This window comes from Hemibagrus wyckioides, linkage group LG03, assembly GCF_019097595.1.
Source record: "Hemibagrus wyckioides isolate EC202008001 linkage group LG03, SWU_Hwy_1.0, whole genome shotgun sequence".
In the NCBI taxonomy this organism is placed as follows: Eukaryota; Metazoa; Chordata; class Actinopteri; order Siluriformes; family Bagridae; genus Hemibagrus; species Hemibagrus wyckioides.
In genome coordinates, this window is record NC_080712.1 from 17,299,135 (window position 1) to 17,326,461 (window position 27,327).

At 37.8% G+C, this 27,327-nt stretch overlaps 1 protein-coding gene across 1 annotated transcript; it reads left to right on the forward strand.

The window, feature by feature from the left end:
* Window positions 1-478: 478 nt before the first annotated feature.
* Window positions 479-27,098, forward strand: parga (poly (ADP-ribose) glycohydrolase a). The gene is made up of 18 exons (XM_058385778.1): window positions 479-1,088; window positions 1,220-1,277; window positions 1,366-2,016; window positions 2,102-2,240; window positions 3,761-3,883; window positions 3,975-4,049; window positions 4,813-4,887; window positions 9,100-9,192; window positions 11,057-11,211; window positions 14,485-14,564; window positions 14,655-14,715; window positions 16,437-16,512; window positions 18,746-18,893; window positions 22,437-22,515; window positions 23,494-23,602; window positions 23,929-24,034; window positions 25,381-25,509; window positions 26,209-27,098. Exons 1-18 carry the CDS (start codon window positions 986-988, stop codon window positions 26,370-26,372), a joined length of 2,424 nt encoding a protein of 807 aa, XP_058241761.1. The 5' UTR covers window positions 479-985; the 3' UTR covers window positions 26,373-27,098.
* Window positions 27,099-27,327: the final 229 nt, after the last annotated feature.

Sequence of the window (27,327 nt, forward strand, 5' to 3'; positions counted from 1 at the left end):
TAACCAGTGCACAGTTCTAGTGTGTACACTAAAGGGAGATTCATCTGAGACAGCACACATTGCATAAAGATTGCAACTTGGTGATGATGTAATTTGAATTCAGAACCTACTGATCAGAAGCCCAAAGCTTAATCAATTGGCCTGGTAGACCTGTAGGGGAAGTGTACAAATGTAGTGGAAGTCAGTTATCAGGATAACTGGAAATTAAATAAAGCAGAACAATGTTTATTGCATTTGTCAAAAATCATTATGTATACACATTTTAGAAAATACAATAGTCGTGTTATCTTATCATCACCATGTAACAACTAATATTTGAGGTTATCCATACATTTTTTGCACGGTATTTACGACACATCCTTCTCTTCATACGGCAGAATGGACTACTACAAGATTTGTCTTTCAAGTCCCGCCCACTGTAGGAAATCACAATTTGGATTGGTTGCTCCGGTCTGCCGTAAACGAGTGTTGAAAGACTGAAAGTAAAACAGTTCTTCAAACGGTAGAGCTACCGCGATAGCCAGCCGTCTGGATTGTCCTCTATTTAGTCCGAGACACTATAGGAAAGAAAAAATATTTGGGCATAGTTGGTGTTCCGTTCATTAACATTATGCACATGAGAAATGATATTGCTTCCTGAATAAGAATTTCTGCTCGGCTTTGTCTGAATTAGCAGTTTAGCGAGTTTAGCTAACTAGCAGCTTAGCATGATATGCAAACGCTTGGCTGCTGTCTCTGCTCCAGTGAAGTACAGCTCTGAGGGATAAAGAGGTGTGTGCAGCGCTGGTGGCATCGCTCTCAGTGCAGTAGGACAACGTTATTAATTCAGTGCTAAGCGTGGTGCTGTATAGCAAGCTAGCTAAGCTACTTTGTAGGACTCTCGGGGTGTAAATAATAGCAGTTGGAACTAGCAACAGTTTGATGAATTGCTGCAGAAGATATCGGTTTGCCGAGAGACAATCTATAACTAATCGGTCATGAAAGAATGAGTGATTTCCAGACTGAGAAAAGACTGAAACTGGAAGAGAAGTGTCACTCTGAGAGTTTCTCTAGCAGAAGTGTAGAAGAAGCTACTGGATCACAGAGAGGTTGGGAAAAGTCTTCTGTAACTGTGTCCTGTTTGCTCCTGCTTCTCACTGAGGTCTAATTTGCAGTGCATTCTTTGTGTATTCAAATGTGCTTTAGACTGACTTTTGTATATTTGAACTTTGCACTTTAGGCAGTTTGTTCACCAATGTGCTGACGCCAAATATGGAAGAAACTGGGGAAGTAAACAGGTAGGCGTCTTCATTTTAGCTGGACACAGACTTATTGACTTGATGGACTTGTTTAATATGCAAAACCCTTTCTGTGATTTTTCCACAGCAATATCAGTGGCGGCATGAAGGTTGAAGACATAAAAAGTGATGGTCATAAATCATTCGAGTGCAACCAGAAGGATGTTTGTCAGTCGAGAGAAAATGACAAAGGTTTTGATGCGACACTAGGACGGAGAGATCCAGGCGACCAAAAAATAGAGGAAACTCCAGCAAGTACTAATTCCAACACTGAGGTGACTTATGGACTGAGTTCTCCAAATAGCAGTGTCGGTGATAATGCAGTTATCAAGACAAAGCCCACCATTGAAGAGACCGCTCTGGTATCGAATGCATCAGGTGCGAATCTTAGCAAAGTAGCAAGCGTGTCTACCGAAAAGACAAAGTTGGATCTCAGTTTATCTCAGAGCACTAGTGCTGATGTAGAAATGCTGAGCCCAGAGAGCCCAACCTGCAAATCCTTGCTGTATAACAGCTCAGGAGAAAGTCACAATCCCGACACAGAATCTCAGGCACCTGGTGCTCAATCCTTGTGCTCTCCTGTAGAGTCCACTAACATCATTGACTCCAAAGCTGGACCTGGAACTATCGGTGATGCTGAAGTGACAGCCATGGAAACGGATAATTCCGACATGCACGTCTCTACTGGAAATTCATCGATGGCAACTGAAGACTCCAGTGGCAACCAGGCACAGACAAGGTATGCACACACATGCTGCAAAGTGTTTTCTTTTTTTATACGTAACAATCATTTGATTTACTGTCATGTTGTATTTCCTGTCCAGGGAGCCAGTGCTGGTGACTTTGCCACACGTTGAGAGGAAGTGGTTGGGAACTCCTATAGAGGAGCTGAGGAGGATGCCAATGTGTGCTCCAGTCCTACCCCCACTTAGGGCATCAGAAAATCACAAAGTGCTCATCCGGGTTAGTTCTAAATATCTGTAGTAGTACGTGTTTGTGAGGTATAGATTTTGTCACACTTTTATCAGAATGAGATGTGAGAGAACTATTAATCCGCACTGAGCAATATGAAAAAAGTTTCTTAAATTGCTTGCTTGGTCTAGTTGATTATTCATTTACTTATCTTTTACTTCTTTCCCATCTAAAGCAGTGAAGAAATCGTCTGCATTTTTTTCTAATGTTTTTCTAATTTCTTATATATATATATATATATATATATATTTTTTTTTTTTTTTTTTAATATTTTTTATAGCCACTAATGATAAAGCAATTTTTGATGTATATGTTTAAAAGCCTTTATTTAATTGCTTTTTGGTTTAATTCAAATATTTGACCTTGATAAATATGCTCTATGAAAAATGTACAAGACGTCACATTATAGCTTGATGTACACAGATACTGTGAGCATTTTACACTGCATCATAATTTATTTTTTTTTTATTTTTTGGCTGTCATTCACTATAAATCAGTACTGTGGTGGATTTTGTCTGAGCCCTTGGGCACTCTTGTCAGTTTGGGTCTGATCATACACTACATGCTTTTTTCTCGCACACTACAGAATGTACGTGTGGGCTGCAGCAATTACTTTCAATATGGTTTACGGAAAGTTTCAAACAAGGCTAAGGTTATATATGTGACTCAAAATGTATTAGGTAATGTATTAGTGGCTACATTGGATGAGCTCGCTATAAATCAATTGAAATGTGAAACCTGCAGTGGAAAAGAGAAACAATTACATAGTCTGCTCTGAAGTGTGCTGCAGGTTTCCCAGTAGGAACAGTTCAAAATGTGCATAACCACTGTCTTAGAATAACTGAAACTAAAATAGATTTAAAATATAAATGTACTGCATTTTAGAAACTACATGGTATAATAATAATAAGAAGAAGAAGTCAGGAACAAATTTTTTCCATAACCTCCATGATGTTCTTGTACTCCTGTACGATCCTGTAATAGTCATTTTCAGGTAACGCTTGAGAGTTTTTTGTTACTACCCTTAGCCCCAGAAATATACAGAGCCTCACCAAAAGCCTTCGCATTCCCCTGGCAGTATGGTGGAAGCATGAGATTACAGTGGCATAAACCTTTCCTCAGATAGCAAAGGTGACTAGTTCACTCTCTAGGTCATGTAATGATAATGAAACAGGAGAATGAGCAAATTTACTCTGTGGCAAGTCCGTGATACACTGCTGCATGATAAGCCTTTCTGTAAGCTCTAACTGGTAAACTACTAATGCTACAAAAGCACACTTGGTATATCACCAAAATTATGATCACTGGGCAAACTAGTGTTCCTTTGGTGTCCTTAATATTGAGACATTCTTGTAGTAATACTTTTGTATAAAAAATTTCTAAATCTTCCAACTTGCATCTTTAATCATGTATATAGATGTTGCACTTGTTTTCTGGGTTATCATCCTGGTTTTACAGTTCAGAATAAACGACAACACTGAATTGTGTGCTTACCTTTCATTGCCTTGCAGACTGACCTGCTCAGAGAGGGCGAGGTCCCGGTTCCATATCCCAGCAAGTTCCAGGATGCCTGGGATGATATGAATGTCAAGATGCCCTGCTCTGAAAAGAACCTGTTTCCAGTGGAGAATGAGGTATATTGGGCTAACTTCATCGGGATAACTCCGCAATACAGTTGATTTAAGTTGGTCACAAGAGCTGAACTCAGTTTCCATGTTGTTTCAGGATGGAGTGCAAAGTCGGTGGGAGCTCATCATTTCTGCCTTGGAAACTGCATGCAAAAGTTCACTGGATATTCGGGTAGGTTTTCAAGGATGCTAATTTTTGCACATATAGTTGTGTATGGTTTTTATGCTAACATCTCCAGTGGAAAAATGCACAATTATACAATTTGAGTTCTGAATTGGAGTGTGTTTATTTTTTTTCCTGAAATAATATGATGCACAGCTTGATATGCAATCAACAGTCCAGTAATTAATTATAGATTTAAAACACCCAAGCATTAAATTCAATCCAATTGAATTGTGTAGATTTTGAAAAATAGGATGTGAAATTGGTCCTTCAGCAATTAGTGTTAGTTCTTTGGTCATGCCTGAGGGACACAATAAAGCACTATGAAAGAAGGGTGAGAGAGAAAAGCACAGTGCGAGTTATTAAATTATTTCATATCTGTATAATGGCAGTGAAGATGCACATGGTATCGGACGTTACAGATACAGAGGAGACTGTTCAGTCAGTCATGATTGCTCTCTAATTATTGCCTAGAACCCACTTCTAAAACAGCTTAATCATAAAAGTTAGAACTGAAGAACCAATTCGGTTATGTGACTCTTTACAGTAGAATCTTATCTTTTCTTGTTGGTTATCCTTTCAACATATTTTTTTAACCACCAGAAGATGGCGACAGTGCTACAGTACAGATGCTTTTGGGCATTTTAAGTTAGATTGAATGATACCTTCTCTTTTACCTTTCATTTAATTTCATCTGTTTAATTGCTATGTAGATTATATGTATTATTTTATCTTAAAGTATTAAACGCTAAAGTTTTTTTTAACTTTACAGGAAGCAATATTGACTTACAACACAACACATGCAAAGAGATGGGATTTCACAGCTCTAAATGTTCTCTGCACTGAGGTAAGTAACTGCTTGCTTCTTGGTGATGTATCTGTGTATGTGCATATATATATATATATATATATATATATATATATATATATATATATATATATATATATATATATATATATATATATATATATATATATAAAATATAATTTTTTTCCCTACATACATTCTTGTAATTGTGGTAATGTTTATAGCTGAAATTTATATTTTTTGCAGTCAGTGGAAAATGAATCAGGATTTTTTCAAATCTTTGCCATATTCTCTGCAGCATATAGCAGAAATGAGCTGAAAATATAGATACTTAGTAAGATGCAGCGTAATTCAAAATACACAGGTACTGCAGCACTGTAACCTGAAAACGACTTCCCAAAAATAAATGTAACTAAAATGATAGCTAATTGGTGCCATCACAGTGAATACAATGAGGCGTGAAGTGTTAGTTTCATTGTCTATAGAACTAACAGATTCCCGAAGCAGACAAATGAAGTAGTTTATGTAATGCACTCCTGAAGAGTGTCTCTGATGAAGTTTTCTGTCTGACGGAAATTTAGTGCCACAGTTAGAGGCCATTGCTTTGTTCAGTCATACGCAGTTTAGCCTGAGAGTGGCTGCACACTCAGCAGTCTGTGTCTGCCCCTTCTGGTGCCTGCTCCCTGGAGGCTCAGTGGCATCAAGCACCAACCAATTAACACAGAGGTGCGCATTCACTGTGACGAGCAACAGCTGGCAGGAAACAGGCGCCCTGTTTACCTGCTTACTGCCAGTAAACACATTCAACAGATGGATTTTGGGCTCACTTTGATAATGACGACTTGATAAATAAGGATTTATACTAGGGTTAAAGATTAATGCATAGATAAACTCTGTTAGATTAAGGGTGTCCAATCCTATCTGCAGAGGGCCAGTGTAGGTCCAGGTGTTTATTCCAGTCAAGCAGGAGCCACACCTGATTCCACCGGGATCATCAGTTGATCTTGGCTTTCACTAGACTGAGGTGTAGCTTCCGCTTCGTTTGAATAAAATCCTTCACACACACCATTCTTTTCCAGATAACTTTGGACACCCCTGTATTAGACTAATGATTATCAATTAACCAGACATTGTAAATTGTTTATTTTAAATCTGAATCTGAGTTCATATTCTTCTATTGCTAAGTAATTTTCCCCAGACTGTTGGTAGCATGTTTTCTGGATGTTTTCTAAGTTCAGATCAGGACAGCCCTAAATGAAACGCTTCCTCAAAGCAAACTGATTAAAAAGATCCGAATTGAATCTCAGAATTCCACATTAGGATACAATCTTCTTAAATACCATTTTTTTTTGTAATGTGAATTATTCTTCTTCTTCCTGGTACAATAAGTGGAAAGTGCTGAATTATGGCACATCTTAGACTTATAGTCAAAAGCCATTTCTGTGCCTGGCAGTTATTTTCATTAATCAAGTTGTGGGTGTCTGCCAAGAGTTCAGCATTTCTCCTTCCTGCTTTAATAATTTTACTGCCAAATGTCATCATTGCATAGCTCAAGCGGCCTGTGTCATTTTATGGCGTATTAATTAAAGTGGCTCATTAAATCTGTAAGGAACCTAATCAGAACCATTAGCAAAGTGCACTTTATTTTAATGAAGCATACCTTTAAGCTCAGTTCTGTTAAAGTCCCAACAGTGCAGTTTATCCTGATCTGGGTCACACTGGGAGCAGGTGACACTGGGAAATTATTTTATTTATTATTTTAATTATTCATGTGTATGGGTTATTTAGTTTATCTAATCCACTGACAAGCATGTTTTGGGAAGTACAAGAAAATTGATGAACAAAGAGAAAAACCCACATCAGCATCCACTGAGTTATTTCTTCCATTGCATGTATTCTATACCTTCTTTTTTAACCCCCCTACCTTTTTACTGTACGTTGTGGAGCAAAATAAACAGTTTAATCAAATCATTCATATTTTTGAGTGATGTTTCTGTCACTGTTGCACCTAACATTCAGTGCTTTCCAAAATAAACTAGTACAGAAACCTCTGATTGTGGCGCTCCCATTTTGGTCATTGTACGTGCTTTCTTTCTTTCCTTTCACTTTTTCTGAAACCATTAAATACCTCACTTCTTCTTTCCTCTGATTCCACTCATCTCATATTGGCTTGATGTCAGAAGCTTTGTGTTTGCATGCATTAAGTTTTCATCTTCATTTAATCAACAGAGGGCACTAGCATCTCGGATTAGAAAAATGGAACTTTCGAATGTATTTGTAAAAAACGTGATTGCTTGATAAATAATTGATTTTGTGTGTTTTTTTTTAAACTGTTTTGATATCTTTTTTTGTGTGTGAAACAGATCTCCATTGTTTAAATGTGTGAATACAGTTTCTTTTCTTTTAAAAAAAAAAAAAAAACCCACCACAACCTACACCTTACTCTGAAGCTTTAAGGACTTGATTAAATTTAAAGCAATTCGGCACAACTCAAATACAAGGACTGTGGCAAGGGTCTTTGATTGACAGCCCACGTGTAATGGCTATGGAAAGAAGCAAAAATACAAATGAGGACCTGTCTTGTAAAATTGTTGTGAAAGCGTGGCTGAAATGGAAGTGTCACTGAGGTGCTGTCTGATAAATGTCAGCAATGCTTGCTCTGTCGAAAGCCTAACATAAAGCATTTATATGAACACTTCTCACCGTTTTCCTTCTCAGTGGGATTTCCGTTCTGTGTTTCAGTGTGCCATGCTTAAGAGAAACGAGTTAAGCAAATGGTCATTTGGCTCTCAGACTGTTTCTGCAACCACCAATGCCACAGGAATACCTATTAAGATGTGGCTTCCCTTTGGCCAATCTACCTTTCTCAGAGGCGTAGTGGGAAGGCGGTTGAGATGAGGAGTGCATTCCTCTGGCCAGTTCTCTGAGCTGCATGGGCAGAATGTGGAAATGAGGATGCTTTGATTTAGAAAGCTCTAACTCTTGCTACTTCAGCAGCGTCTCGTTCGCCCTGTCAGCCAACCAAATTCATTATGCCCAGAGGAGCGTTTTATGATGTCAGCTGGGTCATTACTTATGACAGTGTTTAGTCAGGCCTTCTTTGCAGCCATATAAATGCTCCTTGGCAAAATTGTCAGTCAGTGCTTCCTGTCCAGAAGTTCCCTTTAGCTTTTCCCGTCTGTTCCAGGAATCCCATTTAATCAGCCAAGCATGCCCAGTAACCTTGATGAAATGAGGCTGTTAACTCATCACAGTGACCATCGCAGCCGATATGTTTGTAAATAAGTGTGCTGTAAATCACTGAGAAGGTAAAACGGCAGCGTTTTCGTTTTTGCAGAAATCACACATGACTGCTGAGCCAGCTAGTGCAGCTCGAAACCCCTTTTGAATGGGAGTGGGTATTGCAAAGTAGTGCTTTGTCTCTCTGTGTGTGTGCGCGCGTGTCTAAGAGATGGGTGGTGTGGGTCGTTGACTTTATTTTAGTTGTGGCAAAAGTGAACTGAAAGCTTTCCAAAGCCCACTTCTTCTTATTTCCACTCCAGTGATGTCATTCCCTGTTGGGGGTTTGTTTGATATTGCACAATAGTGTTTCTGTAACCTCTGTTCATGAGATCTTTATTTGTTACAGTCTCTACAGATATGAAAGGACTCTGATATTACTCTTCAATCTTGTTTTCCCTATTTTTCTTTGAGAAAGCTTTTAAAATTTATAAAGACAGTACATGATCAGGTTACCAGAACAGAGCTTGATTACCCCTTGGTTAAAATAGTGACAGTGTTTTATGTTGGCTTACTGTTTTTACTCCACATTTAATTATTCCCACTTTTTTAACCCAATAACGCCATTTTTCTTATTCTTGTTGTTATAATAGTTTAATTTTACAACTTATTCTACCTTCATAGAGGGCAATAATAATAAGGTGTGTATGTATTTAGAAAATAAAACTGAACAAGATTCAAATATTGTTGAAGAAATTAGTGCATGCAACTACTTTTTGTTTCCCGTACAGTAAATGCATTATGTTTAGTTTTCTGTCTCTGTATAGTCAGTCAAATTGGTCATTCAGGGTGAGTCTTTAAAAAGGATTCTTACCCTTTCATAGGCGTGCAGTGATGCATGTTTGTGTACTCAGCCACACTGTCACTGCCTGTAAATGCATTTAGATTTTTTTCTTTCTGCTAACTTTTTAGTTTTGTGGTTTAAATATCCACTACAGATAATACAGCTGGTAAATAATTTCTCATCCACAGGGCCTGGAGTACACAGAGGCACAGTATCTGTTTGATGTTATGCTGCCAAATATGGTAAAATTAGCCCTAAATGCACCCAAGATTTGTACCCAGGTATGTCCAGCACACAAACACTTTTTAATATACAATCATTATTGTATTTACACCCTCTGTCTGTGTAACAAGCATCATCTTTTTAATAGTGACAAATGAGAAAGAGTTGGACGAAAGTGGCTGGCAGGTGTGCATATGTGCGGCTGTTCTCTGTTAACAGGCTCTCAGGGCTGCTGGGTGAAGAGGGTGGTTAGTGAAGTACACTGCCACATCTGCACAAGCCTCATTAGAAGCAGAGCTAATGGAGGCCAAAGGAAACCATCCAGCACCTGCTTTGCTACCCTGAGGCTTTAAAACTGCTTCTTGAGAATGATTTGCCAAATGTTTCCAAAATCAACCATGCATTTTATAATAGTGTTTTAAATTTGACCTTATTATACACTACTTGTGAAATGTGCTTAAATATTATGCAAAATTTACATCCGTGATCTTAATACAGGAAGTAGATCACAAACAGTAGTCAGCTCATAATCGGGCTCGAACAGTTTCTCAAGCTCAGCTACATCACTCAAGTTTATAACTCGTCTCAATATAATTGGCCTCAAGATGTGCATGGGAGTTTTTATTTATTGTGATATTTACTAGCAAATTTATTTAGCATCTTTACTAGTAGCCTAATTTAGAACCCTACAACCCTGATCAGGTTGTTACTAATTATGCTGTAAATCAGTCCCTTCAGGATTTCGCTGAAATTGCAAATGAAAGATTTTTATTTTAAATTAAGACACATCATTCAGTTATTTTTTATGATAGCGGTACTCGTGTTTGATGCCCATGAATCAAAGAGGGCTTTGGCTGAATACATGTTGTGACGGTCACACGATGCGCCTTGGCCAAAATCTGTGGAAAATCTGTGGTGGTAATGGAAAAAGTAATGAAAATTGCGGCGTTTGATTGACTGCAAGGTTTGCATTAATTTCTGTGATTGGATGATGATTTACCTGTCCCTGCAGTGTCACACATTCATGTTAATCAATGTGGTCAAAGTTTTTTATCTTGACCACTCACACTAACATGGCTGTACATCTACTCTAAACCAGATACTCTTTCAACATTTCTGAAGGCAAAGCCTTTTTTTATTTGAAAAGTGTGCCTGCTGCTATTGAATTATTTATCTTTTCATTCTGATTAACGAATTGGTATTTGGCTGTGGTCTCTAGTGTGTTTTGTCTGTCTCAGTTAAGCCACTTTCCAATTTTAAAGAAAGTCAGGATCTGCCATGACATAAGTCCTCTTAAATGTTTTGGCCTTAAAAGGAGCTGATCTTCACAGCCTCATACAGATCAATAAGAGTAGCACTTCTCCTATATAGAGTTTATTGGGATACACAGGCGGATTCAGAGGCTTCCGGGCAGGGGTTATTCTCCTTATTTCTTCCTTATACCTCCCTTGTTCACATTGGCTTCATCTGTAGCTTTCATCAGGCTATAGAGTGTCTATGTGTGTCTGTATATTACAGTAGACAGTTATTGATTTATGTAAATGAATTCCAGAAATTTATCTGTTATTACTTGCCCTAAATTCATGCTATAGAAAAACTGATAAATCTGGCCATGGAGAAAGTCAAGTATTTACAGATTAAAACGGGAAACTCCCAGGTCTCTCTGGCTTAGCTGCACTTTATGTACTCGTTATTAATGTTTCTATTGATTAGTCATGTGTGTTGGCCTTAAGAGGGTCTTTAAGTCCATCCATGGAAGATGAATGGCACTTGATACCTGCTGCTGGTTTATGGTAAAATTCAGCAGGGTGCTGTAATTACTCCTGGCCATTTGCTTAATGTAATTCTGCCGTCCTGTTTGGTCAGTTGCTGAACTAATTACATTTTCCTCCATCTCTCTCACTCTCCTTCCCATTTTTGCAGCCAATCCCCCTGCTTAAGCAGAACATGAATCAGTCCCTGACTATGTCTCAGGAACAAATTGCCTGCCTGCTGGCCAACGCCTTTTTCTGTACGTTCCCCCGGCGCAACTCGCGCAAGTCTGAGTACTACAACTACCCTGAGATTAATTTCTACAGGTAACTCACCATTTCTTATCATTACTCAAAGCATCACTGCTCTTGAAAGCTCTTATATATTGGAAGGTACAGATATTGATCTTAGAAGAGCTTTAGCTTGCTCACATATTTTGTGCTTTCTCATCACACAGACTTTTTTACCTCAATATCTAATCTTATAACCACTTCAGAGTGGTTCATATCTTTGTGAATTTCAGCTTGTTAAAGACAAAATGATTTACAGTGCAGCGTTTTTTTCCCAGTCATTCATTCAGACTGGCAATTTAATTAAAGTTTACCATATCCAAACTGGCCAAATAACTTTTTATTTTTTTTCTGTGTCTGCGCAGCTAATGGAAGTTGCTTGAGAATACATGTATTTAATTCAATTAAATATTAAGTTATTTTCTATAAGGGCCGTGATAAATAACTTCAAGCTTCAAGACTGAATTACTCTGTTTCGGTAAAATGTAACACTTATACACAAACTTATACAGGTGACTCCGGTACATTCCAAGACTGATGTAAAATGTAGTATTAGTCATTTCCATGCAGCACTTGTGTATACTGAAATTAAATGCTTCTCAAGAAACCCAAGTCTTCCCGATAATATTAATCAATCTTTATATATAAAGATGGCACAGTACCATTACTGGTACCAATACTGAAAATGAAACCTTAAATGTGAGTCGATCTTGACACCCATCCGATAACTCTTCAAGATGTGCTAAAGTAAACTTTATATATTATAAAAACAATCTTTGCAAAAGAAAAGGCAGCTATATTTATATGTAAACATTTTTCAGCTTTCCAATTTCATTTTTTTATTTGTTTGATACAGCATGGATATCTGAGATGTTTTTTTCTCTGGTATTTGATCTATCAGAGTTTTTTTGCTGTTATACTGAGTATCAGAGAAGTGCTATCTAAAACAAATTAGATTATCTTGTTGACTCTGTATATTAATTCTCCTTAATAGATGTGTAATAATGGTCTTTATAGTAGACAGGCATCTATCTGCTATTCGTTGAGACATTACTGGATTTCTCCATGACACTCTGTCCAATTTTATACAGTCTGAATTAACTATCCTACATAGTCACTTTATTTTCAATTTATATACTTATAATATATGTACTTTTACGGTTGGTTACAAAAGTTTGGCTTCGTTTTTCCTCTTTCCTTACGTTTTTATTTATTTATTTATTTATTTATTTATTTATTTATGTCTTTTTAATTTTTACATTTTTCTCAGGTGATCATGTTTGGTGTGTCTGTTTGCAATAATATTGAGGCTTATTGAATTCACATGGGTTAAAATGTTGTTAAGAGATCATTAGATACCAGCAGTGCTTGCACATTTCTTGTTAGACATTATCCAGTTTCTCTTGGAATCTCATATACCACCTTTGGATATTAGTTAGTAAAATATATTCCCTGGCTGGGTGGATATCACTGCTCTGTGTGTAAATAAAGCATTTTGTATGGTGAAGAGCGATATTCATATTACGCAGAAAGAAAACTGCATCCATCAAGCATGTTGCTTCAAGTACTTTCTCTTAGACAGTGCACATGGACAAAGCCAGACACTGCTGCACTCTCTCCTACATTCCCATTACAGTCATTTATTTGTTTTGGGTTTTATCTCCCCTGGCTAAAGATTGCTAAAGTGGGTTGGATTGTGATTGCCTGAGTGATTGCAGTATTAAGTCAGATGGCTTATTTAGATGAGCGCAGCAAAGGGACACAGACTTCAGCCAGTGCATCAGTTTCTCATTCTGCTCCGTGGCAAGAGCCAGCCAATAGGAGATGAGCTTTCCAAAGACAGTAGAGATTCCAGACATGCAGATCGTTATGGTGCAGCCCACTCTAATTGAATGACTGTCCATCAGTTTACTTATTTGCTTGTGCTGCACCACAGTCAAGCACTGGGCAATTTAGAGATTGCTTATTTGGCAGACCTGTCAGTGTCTTTTTGTCTTCTGTGACATGATGGATAGACTGGCACTCAGATATGTAGTTAAATTATGCAAAATATTGGGATGCCAGTACAGTTTTCCCCCCTTAGAAATTAAGGGACACCACTGGAGAGAAGTCATTGTCTCTTGTGCCAAATTTCTCACAGAGAAGCTTTTGATTTTAGGGTGTGTGGTGGTCTTTTAGAGCTCTGGTTATATTACATAAGTTTGGACTTTTCTAAAATTAGCTGGATCAGAACTGTGTTCGAACCTGATCTCGATCCTGAGATCCTGAGCTCGGGCTAATATTTGTCAGTAGGGGGGATTGGCAACACTAAATTGCCCCTTGTGTGTGTGTGTGTGTGTCTGTATCTGTGTGCATGTGTGTGTCCTGCGATGCACTAGTATTCATTCTTTAAGGCAAGGGTATCCTGGGATAGGCTCCTGATCTACCACAATGTTAATTAGTCTATGTTTATCATTAAAAATAAAAAAAAATAAATAAAAGAAATATATATTTTAGGATCGTTAATATTTTAGATATTTTAGAATCGTTAATATTTATTAAATTAGTATAATTTATAATTTCCGATTACTATCAATACCAATTTTGACAAGTCTTGGAGTTTGCTAAATACAGTAAAGGACTTCCTGATATCACAAGGACTGGATTTAACTGATGTGTATTTAAGCAATGATTTGTTTTCTTACATCTATCTTTCACTAAAGCCTTCCGATTCATGTAATTAAACCGAGTAAAGTTGAAAATATTTTTTATTTCTCCCTGAAAGGCTTTTATGTATCAGATGTTGCCATTTTATTTAAATTTATTTCCTTTATTTTATTTATCTGTTTTTTTTCTTCCTATATTCTGCGAATGCAGCATCACTTGTCAGTGGCAGAAGCAATAAATCCTAGTGCATGATTAGCTCCAAGTCCATGATGTTATGAACACAGAAAGCCACACTGGAAGACTTTTATTCTGGCTATTTCAGACTTCTAAAGTGGACCAGCGGTTCCCTAATGGCTTTTAAGAGAAGGCAGCTCTGTTCCTCTGGCTGTCATTTTTGTGCAGTGTTACACAAGTGCATCGTTTAGCCTGAGGACAGCAGCCCCATGATTATTGTCCTGAGTGAGGGAAAGTGTGCTCCATGAGCAAGCATTAGGAATGGTCACGTGTGTGTCTGTGGGTATGAGACACAGTGTAGGCCTCCTATGCTGAGATTGCCTCTACATCAGGATGGTCTGCACAACTGATCTTGTCTCATGATGTCAGTCTCTGTATATGATCTATTTGAGATGTTTTAATAGCATGTTTTGTCTCTGTTGCCTCCAGATTGTTTGAGGGATCCGCCCATCAGAAGATTGAAAAACTCAGAACTCTTCTTTGCTATTTCAGAAGAGTCACCACTGAAAGTAAGCCTGGCATTCAGACTTGAAGTAAATCATCTGTACATTTTCACATTATTGAGGCTTGCACTTACATGTTTATTGTTTCACCTTCAGAACCCACTGGTCTCGTGACATTTACAAGACAAAGCCTAAACAGTTTTCCTAAATGGGAAAGGTACTTTCAAATATTAATACAAATGTAGTATGTGCTGTAGTAAATGTAAAATGAATGTTTTGACCTATGCAGCAAAAATGCTTATTTAGATTTTTTTTTTTTTCTTCATGCGAACCAGTTTAAGAGTCTCACTCATAACTTGTGCCATCCACTCGGAGAGATCATGCTTTCAAACCCACTGCTCGCTTGATAAATGAAGCGTGGCACTGTGTAGACTCCCAGGCCAATTGCTTCCCCTAGGCAGTGCAGCCTGGAAGCTGAATGAAGGAGCAGGAAGTAAAAACCTACTTTACATTAGGTTGATCTGCCTGTCTTTTTAGCTTATTAAAATCTCAGACCACTGAACTGCTCGTGCTTGGAACTACATAAAAAAAACCTGGGCTTGCAGTCTTACAGCTTCCTTTAGTAATTAAACTGGAGCAAAGATTTTATTGCTTTTACAGTTAATCACAAACAATATTGACTTTCTCTGGTTTTCTATTTTGTATCATAATTTACTGATTTATTGTATTTGTATGGTAGAAAATTTTGCGCTGACCCAATTAATGTTGTTAGTTTAAAAATGCATTGTGTTGCAAAAGCTGAAATTAGGATGTTAAGTACAAAAAATAGGGATGAATTCAGTTTTAATTTAATTTTTTTTCCCCATTTCTATTCCAGTGTTCTTTGCAACAGCAGTCTGCTATGATGCCAAACTAAAAGGCATTGGATTTGGGAACTTTTAATTGAATGCGGAGTGAGAATCTTGTGTTGCATTGAACTAGCATTACCAAGTGCCATAAGTAAGAGGGAACTGGCCAAAGAAAGTCTTTTAAAGAGAGCCAATGATATTATAGTGAATATGTAGGGAGGGCCATTGAGTGCAGGATAAAATGCAGTGATGTCTTTTGAAAGCAGCATTTGTGTCAGACCGTATAGCAGAATGGTAAAAGGGGTCAAGTTTCTGTAGGGCACTTATGCATGCAGCTTCTTCTTCTTCTTTTGTTGTGGTCTTGACAGGGGGAAGGGGTACAGCACCCAAATTCCCAAACCGCATGATCTTTGCTTACAGGTGTTTAAGTTAAAGAAAAGAAAATGAAGAAAATTTAAGTTAAAGATAAATGCATGGTGAAGAATGTTATGGAGTGGTGTTAATATGGAGGAACCAGAAGCACAGAAGATATGGGTAGTCGCTCTGGATAAGGGCGTCTGCCAAATGCCATAAATGTAAGATATATTTATATGCCATATACATGAAAAAAGGTACATAGTAAATGAATCTATGTATCACAGAATCAAGTAATAAATATAGAGAACAATATGAGACCTACAATAGACCCTGGAGAGCCTTTAGTAACCAAATGATAGAATTTGACATGATGTACTGTTTGAGAAATTAAGCTTTGTTGGTAAAATGAAACCAGAAAATTATTTAACTGAGTAGTTTAGATCAGCATGTGTGTGGGGGAATAGCTGGACAGTGACTTTGCTATCCATCAGTCTGTCCTTCTCTTCACTTATATGTGCAACAGCAAAACAAGTTCTAGCAAAATTTTACCCAGAACAGCTTCCACATGATTTTAAGACAAATGCATTTTGTGTAAACTCTAAACAAATACTTAACTCATCTGTCCTCTCCTGCAGATATTCATCCCAGATCTCTCTTTTACTGATTTATGTTCCCAGATGACTGGGCTGCTTTGCATCTATGAAACTGTGTTCTTGTAATTCTCTCCTCTCAGCTTGGCCACCCGGCTCACACGGCTTCATATCTCCTGCGAGGGGACCATTGAGGATCAGGGATATGGCATGCTGCAGGTGAGCACATTACTACATACACAGGTCATACTTTATCTTTTTCTCCTAAACAAATAAAAATGATATATGCTCTTCGTTTTAAAAAGTGGGAATATCTTAAAATCCGGTTTCAACATTACATCTGCACAGCATCTCTGTAACATGATTATCATAGATAATCATTTCTACATATTTCCCCCTACTGAAAAAAATTATACTTACAATGAAGGTCCTGGAGTAGATGTTTAATTCTGTCAGTAAAATACATTAACAGTAAAAGTGCCGTGCGACAGTCAGGAGAGATTTGCTCATGGTACTCTTTACTGTTTTGTGGTTTTGTGGTGTACTATGTGCAATGAGGCAGTATTTGACTGCTCAGTTTATCACATAACCACAGATTCATCTATCTAAGAAATCTATGAACGCATGAGTAGCAAGGGATTTGGCTTTCAATAAATATGGATTTATTGCTAATATAAAGATTCACAATACCTATTCTGTATTCTGGATCGTTCTCAGTAATATGTGTGTATTCTTATGATCATTAATCGAAGATTTATTAACAGTGACTTACTTAAATGGCAAACATGAAAGTTGTGGACTTTGCTATAGTTTTTTTACCAGCTGGATTAGTGTTTCTTTTAAATTCTAAATGTGAAGATGGACATGTTCTTGCTTTAGCTCTTTTGTGTTGTTTTTCTACTGCTCTTGAACTATAGCTGATGCGTTATGCGTTCACTGCAGTTTTTGTATTGTCGCATGATGTCAGAGTTGATGTGATCTCCAGCCATGCCCCCACTTCGGGTTTCAGTGTCTTGACACTCCTGCAGCCAGAGTGTCTACCTTTGTCATGCCAGCTCACCCATTCTCCCCTCTCCTGTGTCCGGGTAGAGCATATGCTGACAGCTGATGCACACACATGAGCAACCCTGGGAGATCCCACTGGGGTGGGTCTGAGGTCCTGCAGGCCTGATTGATGGCATATCTTGAAGCTTGGGATGGGCTGACGGTCTGTCAGTAGTGCTTTAAAAATTTTAGCATCTTCAACCCAAACTGATCAGTGAGACTAGCCAGCAGCATGACCCATTCCTGTCCCTCTTCTGCACAACAGCTTCACACTGCAGCAGGCTCCAGTAACCTCAGTCTCATATAACACAGCCAACAAATGCTGTCTGTGTCCTGGCTAAGTGTGTGTGTGTGTGTGTCAGTTTAATCACCTAACAATACCCATAAAAGTAGGAGGAGTATTAAACAAAGATGGTTAGATTTTATTGGAAAATTAAGTTTCCTTATTCATCATATTTGTTTTTTTTCTAGGTAGGATCATAGTCACATCTGTTGGTTTTAATCTGAAAAATGTTTGATTAGCCATTATTTAAACAAAATCAATGTAATCAATAAATAAAGGCAGTATTGCAGTTTGAGTACTATCAATAATAATCAAATAACCTGAAATAACAATGTTTGTAAATTTGAATCAACAAATGTGGATCTTTTACAGCACTGTATAGTAAATATACATTTTGGCACCATGCAGTACTAACCTAGAGACAAAGTCTGGGGTAGACACACCTCGGCTATACAGCCTCTCAAGCTTTAGGTTATTACATAATTTTATGATTTTATTGATTTAATGTAACATTTTTTAATGCTACGGAAAAGAATCATTTTATTCACAACAGCCACCTCTATATCAGTTTCACACACATGATATTTTCCTACTTGATTCATTCCCCTGTATTTTGGAAAACTGTAGTCTACTGAATGGATTGCTTTACTGCCACAACTCTAACAAACTGGCACATGCCTTATATAAATGAGGTGTACATGTGGTTAAACTGGGTTGTCCTGTGCATATGATATGTAGATAAATAATCTTGTAGGAGCTTTTGTCCACAGAGCTGAAGTTGATTGATCATCTGTGCTCGGATCACTGCTCATGGTGTTGTGAATGTTTCATGAATCAAATCTGCTGTCGTTTTTCCCCCTTTAACTTAATGGCTTTTTTTTTTAAATATTAAGCGCAAAACTTTATCAAACTGAATCTCAAATTAAGTTCTGCATGTATGGATAGTACTCTATGTATGAGGCACAAAGAAAATGGAATAGGAAGCCATTTCAGATTTTGTCTAGCTTAAGGATGGCTGATCATGGTTAAGAAATGTAACCTCTGACCTCAGCAACCAGGGGATAATGTTCTTTGTTTCTGTTATCATTCAAAGTGTGTGTGTGTGTGTGTGTGTTTCTTTTACAGGTGGACTTTGCTAACAGGATGGTAGGAGGAGGGGTAACAGGACTAGGGTTGGTCCAGGAGGAGATTCGCTTTCTTATCAACCCAGAGCTTATTGTCTCGCGTCTCTTTACTGAGGCTTTGGAACACAACGAGTGCCTTATCATCACAGGTAAACAAATGACTTGATTTTACACAATTTTTCTTCATCTCTTCTTTCTTTTATTCTGTCTCTTACTCCCCTGTCTCTCAATCTTTGTCTCTTTTTTTTTTTTTTTGTTGCTTCAGACACACACAGACATCTGCTCCTCCTTTCCTGCTGTTCTTTCTTACTTCTTCATTAGTTTGATCAATCTGATCCTCCAAGTCAGCAGTCTGCTCCTTTTCCCTGAATTGTACTTTTAATAGTTTAATGGTTATTATATTAATTTGCCCTGAGAAGTGAATGCTTCCTCAAACTGTAATTTCAGCCTAATTTAAGCATTTATAAACCATTTCTTGGTGATGGGACAATTAATCAAAATTTACATAAGCAGCACTCTCTCAGTTGTTTGTCCTGTACCACCATCGAATTTCCTGCACTTCTCTCTCCATAAATTGAGTTGACCATCTGTAATTTTTTTCCTTAGCAAGTTATTTGCCGTTGCTCACTGAGGCCTATGTATTCATTGGGTTCCATTCATTCCTCGTCCATTCCCTTCTCCATCCAATTTGAACGTAAATCCATTACATTGATTCACTCCAGGCTGCCCTGTTATTTCTCATTTCTCCCCAGCCGAATTGCCTTATTTTTCACCCTCCAACTCACTGTGTTGAGTCAACACACTACACACACCCTCCCCACTCTGTGGAAGCTGCTCCTTTACTGAGCAGCAGCTCTGAAAAGAAGCCCAGGTCATGAGTTAGTGTCCTGCATCCTGCACCCTAAACACATCAATCTCTCCCTACAGCTTCCACACCAAAACAAGGTGCCTGATGCTGCTGAGGGTGTGTGAGAGTGAGACAGACCCTGCCATAACTAGCTAGTTATACCCTGAGCAACATCTGGTGATGGGTGGCACATGGAACAGATCTAAATCTCAGCTGTAGTATGTAGAAGTACTTCAACTTGTCTGTCAAACAAGATCAGATTTCGTAACTTTTGGTACCACCATATGGATATCAAGCTACGTGGTTAGCATTCCGCGTACTGTATAAGCACCTTTAGTGATTGATTTTTAAGCAGCAGAAACTGGGAATAATTTATCCAAGCTAATGAGTAAGCTAATGTTGTTTGCTTGTTTCATATGTTAGACATCTTTATCTCTTTTTAGAAAGCTTTTAAATATGCTGACATCTGTTTATAGATGAAATATTTGGCAATTGTCTTAGTTTATGCCTCTCCATTTGTATTTCATTGATTTTCTATATTAGTCTTCATGATTCTCTTGAGATACGATTAATCTGTCTTACTTCATGAAATAATACTGGTGAGAGAGAAAGCTAGACTTTAGAAAGCGGCTATCTATCTGATTAATCCTGTTAGTTGTGCAGGTTTTGAAACATAGAAGATAAATGATTTCTCTGGTAGGGAATGTGAAGTGGGCGAAGTTGTATACAGTCTTGCATGTCCTGCTTGCAGGCGTGTGAAGAGGCTGGCTTCTGTTATAAGGAGCTGTTTGCTGATAGATCAAGCCATTCCTCATCCACCCATACCATCTCCCACTCACTCAGATTCAGCTGACTGCTAAGAAGGACCTGTTTGTCCTGTGTTGTTGGGGTCAAATGTTAACACTGAAAATAGTTCAATCATGTAAAGAAAATGAGATATAGTTAGACAGTTAATGTGGCCTGATGACTACCCTGTAGTTTTTTCTTAAAAAAATAAATAATAATAATCTGACTGTTCAGAACACTTCCTATAATGGTCTAATCCAAATAAGACTATCCATCATGTGTCTGCCTCCCTATTGGCTTAACACTACCTAACCCCCACCCTGCAACTTGATCCCAGCTAATGAACTGGTTCTACATTGCCCTTTTGGTCTGAGCCCATGCTGGTTATGTATGCAAACACCAATCTGGATACAGGGTTCTGGTAACCCTAATCCAAGCAGGGTTCATGTAGTCTTTGTACCTTTCATGGGGGGTCACTCTTTGTCTGATTACATCACCAAAGATAGTGATGAGCTGTGAATAAAGATAGAAAGAATAAGATTATACTACTGGTGGAAATTAGGTTGTGGGCATGATTGGGTGAGGAGCTTGGCAGTAAATTAAGAAAAGCCAGTTGAGGTGGTTTAAGTACCTTATAAGACTCCAGAGCAGACCCAAGACTGCTGGACAGTTTATACGTCACAGTTGGCTTGGTAATGTCTGCAGGTTCTCCAGGATCAGCTTGTTGCCTCCGCAGCCACCACCCAGAATGAGTGAATGAAAAACATGATCAAGATGAAAACTGATTTGGTCTGCAGAGTTTGATCCTGGAGGTTTTGCCACTATTGCAGGGAGTCGAACTCGTGCATTTCTGGCCTTTTTACATTATGTATGCATTATCAGATTGGCTACGACTTTGATTCATTGGCATCTTTTGAAGATACACTACCAGTCAAAAGTTTGGACACACCTTTTAATTCAATGTTTTTTTGTTTAGGGAATTATTTTCTACATTCTAGAACAATACTGGAGATTTCAAAACTATGAAATAACACACATGGACTTAAGTAACCCATATGTAACGACAACAAAAAACAGGCAGTTGTTATTTTAAGACACGAAGGTCAGGTGTTCTGGAATAGTTCTTGCAAGAACAGTATTGTCAAGTGCATTTGCAAAACCCATCAGGCACCATGATGAAACTGGCTCACATGAAGACCATCCCAGGAAAGCAAGACCAAAACTGACCTCTGCTGCAGAGGAGAAGTTCATTTAGAGTTACCAGCCTCAGAAATCACCAATTCACAGCACCTCAGATTAGAGCCGTTATGAAGGCTTTACAGAGCATCAGTAGCAGACATATCTCAATATCAACTGTTTAAACGAGATTATTGTGTATTTCAGCCGCCTTCAGCATTGTTTTACAATGTAGAAAGAAATAAACATCAGGAAAGACCATGGAATTAGAAGGTGTGTCCAAACTTTTGACTGGTAGTGTACATCAGTGAAAAGTTCAGTTATGGTTGCACCAAATGATCTGGTAATTGATGACATTTTCTCAGACATGGTGCAAAAATAGTTTTTTTGAAATAGTTTTAACTTACTAGGCTTTAGTCAGATTTGCTGAACAGCTGCACACACTAATGAGTGCTAATGAAGGACATGCTCTTGAACACTTTGGCTCGGAGCTCTTCGGAATGACCCACCTACCCTTACCTTAAAAAACCATCTGCCAATTATTATAATAATAATGAAATGTTAAACAAAAACTATAACCTGGATTTCTATCCTCTAAAATGTTTCCCTTACGTTCTTTACCATTCTAACCATTATTTTTAATAAATGCAGCTCATCAGTTATATTGGCACCATAGAGTGAATTCGCCCTGTGCCATCAGTACCTTAATCTTAAGGGCCCTGCTTTGGCTGCTGGAAGTAAAGTTTTTTTTAGCCGTGACCCCTCCTGATTGCTTTTGTTTGATATGAACCACTTGTATTAAAATGACTCCTCAACCTAATGCTAGATGCTGGCAGCAAAGTGATGTTTTTAATTTATTTATTTTTGTTTTATGTGTGTGCAGGCACTGAGCAGTACAGCAAGTACTCTGGCTATGCAGACAGCTACAAATGGAATGCCAACCACAAAGATGAGACACCAAGGTAATGAGTAGAGTAAATAAGCCTAAAATAATATTCAGCCTGACCACTCAGTTCCATATACATACAAAACATAAACTGGAAATATTTTGATCAGTATTAGTGACAAGCAGGACAATGTGTGAAACATGGAGCATACAGTTAAAAGTAACCTTTGTCATGTATGTCATGTCACAATTCAAGTCAAATTTAAAGAATCAAGGGTGGCTTCATAAAGAAGTATTCTAAAGAAAATGTAAAGATTACAAAATGTGAATGGCGGAGAATAATATTTTGTTTAACATATTTAGAGCCACATTTGCTTTGATTATAATTCTCATAGTTCTGATTAGCGCAGTTTATCTCCTCTGAAACCTGGACCTTGAGCTGAGCGTGTCATGTCAGTATAAAATGTTCAATTCCAAGACTGAATCACATTGTTGTAGATAATGTTGTATTCTTATGCGTCATAATCCAGCAGGGGTGGACAAATCCTTGTCCCAGGTGCCCAGGAGAGGCAGATTAGGTTTACGAGTTAGTCCTGTGTTTATTTAGTTTTGTTTATTTTATTGTATTCACAGTTGCTCTGTGGTTCTGTAGTTCTGTAGTTCTGTGGCTATTGATATAACATTTAACTAGCAGTTGTTTTTTACATCACTTGTCCAACAAGAAAACCTCTACTGTATCACTGAACACTTTTCATTTGATATAAGAACATTCCAACTGGTTCCATATATGTCTCTATGGTGTATAGCAGCTTGATGCTTTCACTAATTAGCTGATCACACTTACCTGGAGTTAAATTCTTTTAGTTGTTGCTTTTTAAAGCTAGTTAATTGGACATCTGGGCAGTCATAGCATGGGTCTAGCCAAGTACAATGGAGCTTTCACTTGCCCACTGGGCTGGCTAATGAATTAATGATTTGTCCTCCATTGCCCCATAAATTCTACCATTGGAGCCATTTTTAGTGTTCGATCATCATGTCGTTCCTTCCTGCTCAGGGATGAGTGGCAGAGAAGGTGTACAGAGATTGTGGCAGTGGATGCGTTGAAGTACAGACACTACATGGAGCAATTCCACCCTGAGAAATTCACAAGGGAACTCAACAAGGTCAGTAGTGAGTTTTGAAGATGAAGGTGAACGTTTGCTGTTATTGAACAGCTTCTCTTCCTGCTTTGTATTTTCAATAAATGTAAATGTGTTTTCATTGTCTCCTTTTCGCAAAATGTGATCAACAGACTCTGACAGCATTCTGACCTGTCCTTCTCCTGAAGATCCTGCATGTTTTATGTGTGTTCATGCTCCAGGGTTATCTGTGCATCCACTTCGGCATGCACCCATGGTTACTTTCCCAGAGGGTTATTGCTGCTTACTATTAATGTGTGTATGTGTGTGTATGTGTGTGTGTGTGTTTTCTTTCTTTCTTTCTCTGTCAGGCGTACTGTGGATTTGTGCGGCACGGTGTAGACACCCAGAACCTCTCGGCCATTGCCACAGGAAACTGGGGATGTGGTGCATTCGGGGGAGATACACGACTTAAAGGTAGAGCAGCTGATTGGCTGAGGGCGTGCTACATAATTGAACATCTGGTTTTTACATTGAACTTCAATTAAGGAGTGATGAATTAAAAAAAATCCACTCAGTGATTGATGTTAATAACTTCACCAGTGAATAAGGTGTGATGTCTGACTGAAGGGGTTTTATCCACACCTTCAGGGGGCTTCTTCCTGGTGCTTAGCAATCATTGAATCAATCATTATCATTTCATGAAGCTATCATAAGTACTTATTAAGGTCTTTTTATTATCTTCAGAATGTCAATATTTACTTAAATGTCACATTAGCTACTTCACTTGGTTAATTAAATCTCTGTAGAATGTTAATACGGTATTTAGAGTCAGGCACTTGCGAGAGCTCTTCTGCTCGGTGAAATATTGCTGTCTTTTGCTGGATATTCAGGCATTTAGTGTGTGTTTCTATAAACAGGAGATTAAAAAGAAGCTTTCTTCTGTTTTATCTAATCTAATTACCTTACTCTTATTTATTTATCTAGTTAAGAGGTTATTGTAACGCTCTTTATATTGATCAGCTTCACGAGTAAATGAGTGCTGCCACAACTATGACGCATGTTTCTATCACTTCAAGGTCTGATTGTTCAGCCTCGACTATAAATTAGTTTTCTTTGTAATCATTATTGTCTCACTGGTGATAACATAAGTTGTGAGTACATAATTCTGATGAATTTGAGGAAATATTTAAGTGAAATTATCATCACCTTTGAAAATTAGTTTCTATTTTCTGTATCATCTCTAACGGCTTTGGTTCCTTTACCAGCAGGATTAGTAGTGCAGCTTAATATACAGTTATTTTTACACTACCCATTTTAGCTACTTATACATAAGAGTATTTCCATGTTGAGGGAAGGCGGTATTACAGATTACTCTCTGTAAGCAGCAGCTCTCATTAGCACGTTATTCATTAATCAATGGGGGCTGTATCAAGCCTCTTAAAATATTTAACGTGTTCTCAGACTGTTTGATGCTGGATGACTAAGATTGAATGTCTTAATAAGGAATGTTAGCCGTGGATTATTTACCTTTAAAAAAGGACCTGTCACTCATATTTTCTAAAGCTAAGAGCTTGGGACAAAAATGAAAGCCTGTTCCTTATTATTTCTTAAGTAATGTATGTGTGCAATAATAATACGTTTGTGTGGACGATCCATAAAATGTACCTCTTATTCTTTGGATTACTCTAAATAATGAATGTTATTACATTAAGCAGTTGCATACGAATGTTTAGCCAGTGCACCCCAGCATATGGTGCATTAGCACTGATTGGTTTGTGAATCTTAATACAGTTTAATGACATGTGACTCTGTTTTTGCAGCCTTGCTGCAGCTAATGGCAGCAGCAGAGGCCGGTAGAGATGTGGCCTATTTCACATTTGGCGACTCTGCTCTCATGAGGGACGTTCATGAACTGCACACGTTTCTGACGGATAAACATGTGACAGTGGGTAAGAACACAGTTCTTCACTGCAGCCATTTTAAAACAGGCCTGATCCTCTGACATCAGGGCAAGCTTTCTGAAAGAGTTCTCCATTAGATCAAAGCTTACAGTGTTCAGATTCTGCTTTACTTTCATAAAGTCCATAATTATGGAGACAAATTCATATACTGTACAGTATGAGCACACTCATAACCATCTTCACAAATGTACTTGGTCAAACAAACAAATGTATAAGGTCAAACAAACTTCATATAGCATTTGACTTTCTCTTGATTTTTGTCTTGTTGGATATATTAAATGGCTGAAAATACCCAAAAATCAGTGTGAAGGTGGAAGAATTTTTCCAATGTGCTCTGAAAACAGAAAAATATCTATAGGCCCATAATGGTGTTGGTTCATTAAAAAAATAATCTGTTGCAAGTTTTTATGGTACAAGAGGAACAAGGATACGCTCTTATTCCTTGCGTGTCATATAGTGTATTATCAGATCTGATCATTTGCCGACTTAGCAGACGCCTTGCAGTGGTTGTCTCGAGCCTTGCAGTGGATGTTTGCCTGTCTAGGGATTTGCGCTCATTCAGCTCAATCAGAACTTTCCCCACTGTGTGCAGATTTTTTTTTTTTTTAAATGTTTAATGTGCAGGCTCCATGATGCTCTTATTGATTGTCGAGTTCTTTCTTTCTTGCTTTCTCTCTCTCTTTTTAGGCAAACTGTATGGCCTCCTGAAGCAATACCTTAATGTGGTGGTGAAGAACAGTCACAGTCCGAGGCCTGATGTCAGTCTTTATGGCTTCATCTATGATCAGCTCAGCTCAAATCCTCCCCCTGAGCCCACTGCAGCCTACAATTCACCTCCAGATGGACATTAATGTTGGCCTGTCATGAACTGACATGCATCCTTAGTGCTTCCTTCTTCTTTAGGAAAAGATCTTTTAGGTGATTTCTGACATGTGATGGACGTCTGTATTCCGTTATTGAGCACAGGAACTGTCTCAAGTCACAATACACTAAATGTTTGACTTAGCAACAGTACTCCTGGTTGCTGGGTCCTCGTGTTTCCCTGTTTAACAGAGACACATTCATAGCCAGATCTACAGCATGGTGTTGAACTTTTCATTTTAAAATTAGGTGACAAAAATATTAATCTATACTGGAGGACTATTAGTAGGGCACTTACAGATTCAATTACAGAACCATATAGATCACATTGTATGCATGAAAACTCTTTAAATACGCTAGGAATCACTATCACACTTGATTATTAAAAAGTATAAAATCATCTTTTTTGAGTCCAGAAAAGTATTATTATAATTGAGTTTTCAATATATGTTAAATTTTACACAATAATGGAAATTCTGTAACTGTTCAGTGAAAGAATTTGTATTTGCAGTATAAAGGTAGGTTGCGATATTGACTTGATCAGCTTGGCATGTACTTCTTAACAATTTATTAAGATTTCTATGCTCAAGCGTTTTTTTTTTTTTCTCTTCTTTTCTTGATTCACAACTACTATTTAAAGGTAGTGAATTATTTTCAGTTGTATTCTATTTTATTATTGCTGATTAAATGGGTTGAACTAAACACCTTTCAATTAATCTAGGGTCACTTTTTTCTCTTTACTCTCAGGATAATAACTGTACCCAAATATTTGCTGTTGAGACGTTTGCTGTTTCAATTGAAATGTAATGTTTATCAAAAAATAGCCATCATTAGCTATGTATGTGTGAAGAAACACAAGTCTGTAAATGTAATGGGTCACTGTTAAACAAGGCAGCAGGGGCTATGATAATATTTAATAATGTTTAGTTGAAACAATGGTTTCTC

Excerpts from the sequence above, each read along its gene's own strand:
- parga (XM_058385778.1), top strand. The coding sequence starts at position 986 with ATGAGTGATTTCCAGACTGAGAAAAGACTGAAACTGGAAGAGAAGTGT. Across the intron at positions 2,241-3,760 it reads ATCACAAAGTGCTCATCCGG|ACTGACCTGCTCAGAGAGGG; the intron begins GTTAGTTCTAAA and ends ATTGCCTTGCAG. Across the intron at positions 24,035-25,380 it reads GGGAGATACACGACTTAAAG|CCTTGCTGCAGCTAATGGCA; the intron begins GTAGAGCAGCTG and ends CTGTTTTTGCAG.